Source organism: Choloepus didactylus, chromosome 6 (assembly GCF_015220235.1).
Source record: "Choloepus didactylus isolate mChoDid1 chromosome 6, mChoDid1.pri, whole genome shotgun sequence".
In the NCBI taxonomy this organism is placed as follows: Eukaryota; Metazoa; Chordata; class Mammalia; order Pilosa; family Megalonychidae; genus Choloepus; species Choloepus didactylus.
This window is the reverse complement of record NC_051312.1, coordinates 24,096,752-24,106,062: the sequence shown is the minus strand read 5'-3', so window position 1 is coordinate 24,106,062 and position 9,311 is coordinate 24,096,752. Positions and strand designations below refer to the sequence as shown.

General features: G+C 32.4%; 1 protein-coding gene across 1 annotated transcript; it reads left to right on the top strand.

Annotated features, from left to right (window-relative positions):
- The first annotated feature begins 3,317 nt into the window (after window positions 1–3,317).
- On the top strand, window positions 3,318–4,265 carry LOC119536347 (olfactory receptor 4A5-like). Its single transcript, XM_037839105.1, has one exon. It carries the CDS (start codon window positions 3,318–3,320, stop codon window positions 4,263–4,265), a length of 948 nt encoding a protein of 315 aa, XP_037695033.1.
- The last annotated feature ends 5,046 nt before the right edge of the window (window positions 4,266–9,311 follow it).

The following is a 9,311-nucleotide window of genomic DNA, read 5'->3' as shown; positions in this document are numbered from 1 at the left end:
GAAATCTGTGTGGGAATATGGAAGGTATAGCCTCTTGGAACTATTTCTAGATTCACTGATCAGTCATACATTGTCATGTGTTCAATGGTCACAGATATATAGATAAATGAAGGATCTACAGTTACCATCAGTGAAACAAGAACTGATTTTTCAGAACCAAGGAGAAGACCCAAGAGGTGAGTTCTTGAAAAAAACCAGCATAAGATACTCCTTGAAAATTCATGTGACGTATTGAATTATAGACAATATCTTACATTTATTTCCATTGGAGGAAGTAGGAATTGTGAAAATTAAGCTAGCAAAACACAGAAATTAACCAGAATGTATAAAATCTACTTGATTTTAGAATTACAGCCTGACAGATGTTTTTTTGTTCATTTGCCAAATATCAAAAGAAACACGTTTTGCATTACAAATAAGCCAACAGAATAATAGTCTGGGCTCATACATTTTACCTGATATGTTAATAAATATTTATAATTAGTTTAGATATATTTCATTAACGAATTATATTGTATATCATATGAAGTAAGTTAGAGTGCAAAGGAACAAATTCCTATTCTGTTCTGGAAGCTTGATATGGACTACTATGTGTAAATGTTTTAAAATTATTATAGCAACCATCTTACCTACAGAAACCAGTAAACATGGCAGTATCTTGCTTACTGTCACTTAGAGAGATTTATAAAACTGTGACTGTGTTGAACTATAAAGAGTATTTTTGTTACTATGGGATTTTGATTTATTTTATTTTAAAAGTTGTGTTCTTAAGAAATTTTGTTGAATTATTTTCTCTACAGAAGTGTTAATTAAGTGGTTTAAGTTTAAAGCCTAGGAATTTTACCGTTCAATTTTTATAGCATCAAATTTTTGATAATTGAAACTGTAAAGGATAGTTTACATTAATTTTTTTTACATTTAATTAATTTATTGAACAACTGAGTATTTATTCTGGTGAAATGCAACATTGATGATTAATGAGTGAAGGCACTAGATCCTGCAGAAAATAAGAAGTTAAAGAAGAAAAAGAATTGGATATAGGCTACTTTATACTTTTAACATTCCTCAACAGGAGAGCCTTTTTCTGTCTGTAGCTTCAATGGTAGCAGAATTCCTGAACCAGCTGCAATCACCATGTGAATGAGACATGAAGATTGTTCATTATGACTGGCTTCTAAAGAAAGCTCAAATTCTCCTGTACATATCCTCCCCCATTGTCAAATCTGTGTGAATGTTATCAGTTTTTCTGAATTTCAGGCTTAGTAAATCTGGGATTTTCATCAAAAGGGAAAAATCCTAAATTTGAGTTTGTGTCCATATTTCTATCATTCTATGTTGTTTAAACTGGTCCTTAACTATCAGACCCAAGGACTGAGGGATTTTTTTTTTTTCCTTTTGAATTGCCTTTTCCTTTCCTAGAAGCTGTTCTGGTTTATTTGCTGTGGCTTCCAAAGAAGTTTCCTGTGGTTTATTTCCTGTGGCTTCCAAAGAATCTTCCTGAGTAAGACAAGGAAACCTCAGGTGGTTGGGCTTCTAGCACTCCCTCACTAAAGGAAATTGTTCTGAAAAAGAATTTTTTTTTTAAATAATACTAGCCTAGCTTAATTACTTGTCGATATTCATTTCTTTAATAAAATTTGTCTCCTGATTTGATCCTTCCTTTCTTTCATTTTCTGCTCTTTAGGTTTCCCTCTGATGCATAGGATTATTGTTTTCAGTTCTTCTGTTTGATTCTAGTCAACTCACATGCCATCACAGGTAAAGATTACTACTTGTATACAATGAAATAGATAATCCCTAAAACATGCAATTTTATTTTATGTTCAAAAAAGAGTTCTTTATTCACATGAATAATTTTACTTTTATCTTGGATTATGTTTATAATTCTTACCAAACTGATAGACATCCACATGCTTTGTTCTGATTCAATGTGCATAGTGAAGCATTCTAGAAAAGTAAAATTAGCAGTCATTTATTGAGTTTATCATGTGTCAGGCAGTATTTTAGGCACTTTGTATGGCATAACACAACAAATCTAAGAGTTAGGAACTATCATTATTCCTATTTTACAAATTATGAAACTGAGGCACAGAGAGGTTTATAAGTTTGCCCAAGGTCACATAGTAAGAGGTGAAGTTAGGATTCCAACAGAGGCAGTGTCCACATTATTCACCACTGTACTATGCCCTTTCTCTGGGGATGTCTTGGTTCTTAAATAGGTACACAAGCAATGAGAAACTAGCAATCATTATTTTTGTCACTGTAATAATCAAGTGTCATTTACTTCTGGCTAAGCAGTGGTAAGCTTGGAAATTGTTGTATAATAATAAATATAATGAAATAAGAAAAAATGTTAGCATAACAGAATAAGGTGGAGCTGCACTAATAGTAAGGATAGATGGACTAGAAAGGATTCTGAGATATCTAATTTGATCTCTTTATTTTCCAATGAGGAAACTAAGAAAGACTTGTCATTAAATGTAGAAAATGGCTTAAACTCATGCCTTCTTACAGTAAGCTTAAACATTTCCTGTGTGTGGTTGCTTTTTGGAATACAGACATTGAAGAGCTATTTTGAGTACTCTCAGTGCCTGAGAAGTATTATAAATAAAATTATGCCCATTTTCCCCATCTCTCTTTTTAGTGTCTATTTCCTCCCCCCACCTCATTACTTAGATCACCCCAAGTGTTTTGAAAAAAAAAAAAAACACTAGCTGCTAATGTATTATTCGGTGATAGTTATGAGTCACTTAAGTTCAGTTCCAAAATTTGCTGAAAATCTCAATAGTGTATGTCAGTGTGTTAAGATTTGTGGAAAAGGCAAAGATGAAATGGAGAGAATTACAGTTTCTTAAGAAGTAAACAGTCAATTATATGTCTAAGTAATTGTTATCGGAAACAATGTACTAAATAATTTTGTAGTAATTTGGTAGATTTCAAAGTCCAGCCTCTTGAAATTTAATAAGAGTTTTATGAAAATTGGATGATCTTTGAGACTTGAAGTTCTGAAACTCTAATAGCAGAGTATCATAGAATTAAGCAAGATTTCTGGAAGAAGTATTATTTTATTGCAAAGGAACTCACTACAAATACTACCAACACAAAGGGCTGGAAATAGAATTGTCAGGTGAAACGGTTATTGGACTCTTTAGAAGATGAGCTCAATAAATATTTATGAAATGTTTATTTTGTGTAAGCCACTGTAGAACATACAGTGAAGATTTTCTTAGTGACATAATAAATTAATTTGTAGTTATATTCACAGTTTCATTTTAGATCCTGTTCTCTCCCAAGCTCTCTTCTCTGAAACAGGGTAAATGGGACACACTAACAATGTAACAGAATTTGTCCTTCTGGGCCTTACTCAGAATCCTAAGGGGCAGAAAGTATTATTTGTCATGTTTCTACTCATCTACATTGTGACTGTGGTTGGCAATCTGCTCATTGTGGTGACTGTCACCGCCAGTCCCTCTCTGGGCTCACCCATGTACTTCTTCCTTGCTTCTCTCTCACTCATGGATGCTGCTTATTCCACTGCAATTTCCCCCAAAATGATTTCAGATTTACTTTTTGACAAAAAGACTATTTCCTTCCCAGCTTGTATGGGCCAGCTCTTCATAGAACACTTATTTGGTGGTGCTGAGGTCTTCCTTCTGGTGGCGATGGCCTATGATCGCTACGTGGCCATCTGTAAGCCACTGCGCTACTTGACCATCATGAATCGACAAATCTGCATCTTGCTGCTGGTGGTGGCCTGGGCTGGAGGCTTTATGCACTCTGTGGTTCAACTTCTCTTTGTGTACAGCCTCCCCTTCTGTGGTTCCAATGTCATCGACCACTTTGCCTGTGACATATACCCATTATTGGAACTTGCCTGCACTGACACCTTCTTTATAGGCCTCACCATGGTTGCCAATGGTGGAGCAATCTGCATGGTCACTTTCATACTTCTACTCATCTCCTATGGGTTCATCCTATACTCCCTAAAAACTCACAGTCAGGAAGGGAGGCACAAAGCCTTGTCTACCTGCAGCTCCCACATCATGGTGGTTGCACTTTATTTCTTCCCCTGTATTTTCATGTATGTTAGACCTGTTTCCAACTTTCCCATTGATAAATCCATAAGTGTGTTTTTTACGGTAATCACTCCCCTGTTGAATCCTTTAATATACACTTTGAGAAATTCTGAGATGAAACATGCTATGGGAAAACTCTGCTGTAAAAATTTAACTATAGGTAGAATAAGACTATGTCACCCACACTGAATGAATTTTTTGCTAATTTTAAAAATACCAACTGATAGTAAATACTCAAAATGGGTGATTTAGTCACTTCAATGCATTCTCTGAGGGTGCTTTTCTTTATTGATGCAAAGTCATCAAAAAGGAGTAAATTATCCTTTGAGGTTAGAATCAATATAATAGAGAAATTCTGGAGGCTGAAAAAAAGCACAGGTATTCGTCTTACTTTAAGTAAAAATAAAACTAAGCTCACAATGCAACTTTATCCTTATCAGTTTATATTGAAATGGGACTTAGAATAAGTATTGTTTCCCTTTGTAAAAGATTCAAACAAGTTGCTTTTGGAAATTTAAAATCATGCCAATTAAGAAAGTAATCTGGCTAACAGAACAAATTTATGAGGCCAAGCGAGAGTTTTTTTGTTGTTGTTTTTGTTTTTGTTTTTAAATTTTCATTTCAGGATATTTGGTTGGGAAATGATATTGTGCTTAAAGAGATTATCAGTGAGCAATTTTGTTAAATGGGCTGTTTTTGATGATAAAAACAGTTTCTAGGTCTTTAGTAGAGATGAGATAATAATATATTTTGGATTTGAAAACCACATTGACCCTTATTATAAGCATATTTTTATGTTTGTCCTCACGTTATTATGTGTATTTTTGACACATAATAACTTAAAAGAGTAGGTAGAGCTGTTTTTGTCTCCATGATGCTGAAAATGTGGATAAAGAAATGTTTTATTTTGCATAAGCAGAATGTTCCCTTAGAGTTGTATTAATCTCAAGTAGTTTTTACTTATAGACATAGTAATGATTTGTTTGATTAAAAATTATATTCTTCAATTTTATTTTAAAATATTTTTTCCCAGTATAATGGAACATCACAAAACCATGAAGTTGAAAGAATGTTTTTCAGTATAATCTGGAATATCACCTATACTTAGCAAGAGTTTACTTTTCTAACAAACAAAAAATTTTTAGAGCTTTTCTTATTTTAAAATATTATTATTTAATTTCCATACATATTCAGCAATATCTGTAATTTGCTTATAATTTTGTAGACTCTTATCTAGAATTTTATCAATATCACTGAAACTTCCTGAGTGCATCTCCCTGATTGATTCCTCTTGAAATTTTTGTAATTAAAAATAGTTTAACTACATATGTATATCATTAAATTATATTGTTTATATTTTCTTATTCCTTGCCTTTATTAAAATTATATTATGTACTACTTAGTTTTCTGCATCTTATTTTTATCACTCAGTGTTAACTTTCTGTGATTTGATCATGTTACTGCATGACCTAGCCAAATCATTTCCCCTGCTCTGTGTTATTCCATTGTATGAATATATCACAGGCTGCGCATCTATTTTCTCATCAGTGGTCTTTGGGTTGTTCCAAGGTTTTCTATTGCACACACAACTGCACTGGACATCCTGAAATAAATTGTGTTAAGTGGGTTGTTTACACGTTTACTTTTACAGATGGTTGCATTTCTCTCCTGAAGCGGTAAAAACACACCTAGAAGCAGTATATAACTGTTCCGTTACTCTATGTCCATATCAATACTTGTTTTCAGATTGTTGATATTTTTGCTAATCTGATGGGTATGAAATGTGATTTTATTGTTGTTTTAATTTGCATTCCTTATTACTATTGAAGTTGACTGTGTTTTCATGTTTAATGAACATTCATTATTTTCCCTCTTCTATAAAGTGTGTATGTTTTTTGAAAATTGTTTTCTTGGGTTGTTTTTTCTTTTCTATTCCTTTTAATTTCTTAATTTGCTGGAGATTTTTAGGTATCCTTGTAATAATTATTTTTAGTTTATATGTATTGTAGAAGTGTTTTCCCAATTTGAGGTTTTTCTATTTTTTTTTGATGACTAAGAACTTCTTAATGTAGCCACATTTCTCAGTCCTTATGTATATAGTTAACAATTCTATGTATAACTTAAGAAATCTTTTTCCACTTTAGGGCCAGTAAAATATTCTATATTGTCTTCTAAAATTTCTATTTTTTCTATTTTTAATTTTCAATTTTAATCCACTGAGCAGTGACTTTAGTGTTCACTGTAATGTAAATATCTTATTCCATTTTTCACAATGTAGATAACTAGTTGTTTAAGAATTATTTATTGGATAGTCCATTTTTTCCCAATGACACATGTCAAGTTTTCATTTATGTCTGATTCTTATTCTGCTTTCTCTGTTTTGTTCAACTGATCAATTTTTTCTGTTTGTTCATTTCTACACCTTTATAATAAGTTTTTCTTATCTGATAGTCCTCCCAACATTCTTCCTTTTTTTTTTTTTTTAAGCGATTTGGCTCTCTCAGATTCATCTTTAAAAAAACAGATGTTGGTATTTTTATTGGCATTGCATTGATGCTATCTATCTGGGAAGAATTGGCACCATTATTATATTGAATCTTCTTACCTGTGAATGTAAAATCTCTCTCTGTTTAAGTCTTTTCTAATGCTCTTAAAGTTATGAAAAATTTCATAAATGTTTGTTTATGTCTTTTAATAGGTTTCTTCCTAGATATTTAAATTTTTGTTGCTCTAACCCACAGCCTAACTGAACATATATTTTATCAATATTTGTAATCTTTGCATTATGTAAGCAAAATCATATCTCATTTTAAACCAAGTTTGTGTTCATTTACTTAACAGTGAAGTATTTTACCATCCATACTTTTAAGAGTGGCTTTTTCTTATACTTTACTTAATTTTATTGGCATGTTCAAAATATTTTTATTGATTTAAAAGGGATCTTATATATTATAATACAAAACAAAAAGTTTCCTTAGATGGTTTTTGTAGTGTGGAAGGGTATATTTTTTATTTCAGTGTTGCTTGACAGTACTATTCATTAATATTTCTGTCTTTCCTACTTCAAGATTAAATGACAATTCACAAATATATTATTCTAATTAATTTATGTATATTTCAATATATTTAAAGCTTTAATTAGACATATATGCTTGTATGTGTATGTGAGGTTTTAGAGAAAGATGCAGAGAAAATGTCTGATTGTATGTGAACATGTGTGCAAGGAGTTAACTCTACTTTTTCCAGTGGTCTTCTGTTGCCCTAAAACAGATAAATTCAATAAATACATTTATTGAAAAATCTATCCTACTTCCCTAATTCAATATTCCATGTTGACTATATTTGATGCCCGAATATTTGTGTATCTGCCTCTAGACTCTCTTCCTTTGATTACTCCTAGGACAATATCACATTATATTAGTTCATTTTTAGTAGATTCTGCTAAATGACAAAAAGGATACCCTTCACTACTCTTATTAAAACATTTTCTGTTTCAAACAATTATTTTCCACATTAGTATTAGAATAATTTCAGAAGGTTGTAGAAAGCTATTAGGAATTTGATTGGAAATGTAATACATGCATAGTTAAGTTGAGAAAAAATTGACATCTTGACCATACTGAACTGTTGTATCTGTTAACATGAAATGTCTATTTATTTAGGTCTTTGAGTGTCTTCAATAATTATTATGTTTTGTTTTGTTTCCATTGTATAGGAATTGCACATTTTTCTTTGAGTTTATTTCTACATATTTTGCAGTCTGGTTACATTAATGAAAGATGTCCTTCCCACATTGTGTCATCTAAATAATCATGACTAGTATTGAAGAAAGTTATTAGTATGTGTTTATCAGTTCAATCTTGATTTTGGCTACTTTACTGAACTCCCTTATTTTATGTGATAGATTTCAGTTGATTCTTGGATTTCCTACATAGACAATCATATCATCATAAATAAGGAACATATTTTCTTTCCAATATATTTTATCATATGTCTACTTATTCTATTATTGTATTACTTGGGCTTTTAGGAAAATGTGGGATGGTGACTGTGGCCAGCAGAAACCTTAACATATTTTTAGCTTCAATAGGGATGACTGTGGTATTTCCCCATCAAAAAAAAAAATGTGTTCATTAAAAACCGTCATCCCTACTACTTAGGGCCCTGATGGAAGCAGAGAGCTCACTTCAAAAGAACAACTGAAAACTATTTACAAAGAGTTCTGCAGATTTAAGGAATTAAAAATTGGTGAAATACCCAGAGACTAGAAACAGTGGAAAGTCATTATGACTTTCCAGAGGAATAAATATCTTGATGCAGTTTCTTTTCACTCTCTGGTATCCTTTATTTCCTCCCATTGTACTAACATAACCAATAGCCAGAAGGCAAGTTTTCTTGGTTGAGGTAGTTTGTAGGGGTCAGCTTTCTAGTGCCCAGAAAAGACTGGAGTTGAAGCTGTAGGAGAAAAGGTAACATATTCACAATAGTTTGCCCTTTTAATTCCCATCATACACTTTGGACTTTTGTCTAGGTGTATAACTCTGTCCCAAGTACCGGAAACATGCAATGTCCCTTCAGTTTCCATAAAATCATTTAATTTCAACTCCCACCTCTAATCAAAACTGAAATATGTACTACCAATGCCCTTCATTGTAGCTGGGGGGAATAAAAGAGGGAGGGTGAAATAAATAAATTTCATAAAATAAAATACCTGCCTCAGACCAAGTTTCTAAAGCTTTTCATATGACTGTCAACCAGGAAACAACAAACAGCTGAAAGGCAACAAAGGCATTTATTTGGGGTCTTAGAATTGCAATTTGGGGAGGACAGATTCAGGTAGCAACTCAAACCATCTCCCAGCTTAGTGCTTCCAGGCAAGGGTTTTTTAAAGAAAATGAAAAATATTACATCAGTTGTTTGTGATTGGTGGATATTTGGGGTGCTCCAAATGTCCTTCAGGCTAGACAGTTTACTGAGTTCCTTATCATGTGGTTTGTCTCTAGTGTCTAGATATTCTTGTGAGGAACATTGCTGCTTGCAGCTATGCATGTTTTGGCAGTTTGTGATATCTGCCTGAGATTTATTTAAGAGTAAACTCCACAATGACCTTATGATTCTGTTTTAAATCTCTTAGCCATAGTAACTATTTTGTTTTATTTCTTTTTAGATGATATAAGTTAATAATTATGATTCCTCTTCAACCACCCATTTCTTGTTCCCTTTACCTTTTGTCAG

What these genes read in the sequence shown, in the direction of transcription:
- LOC119536347 (XM_037839105.1), top strand. Translation starts at nt 3,318, where the DNA reads ATGGGACACACTAACAATGTAACAGAATTTGTCCTTCTGGGCCTTACT.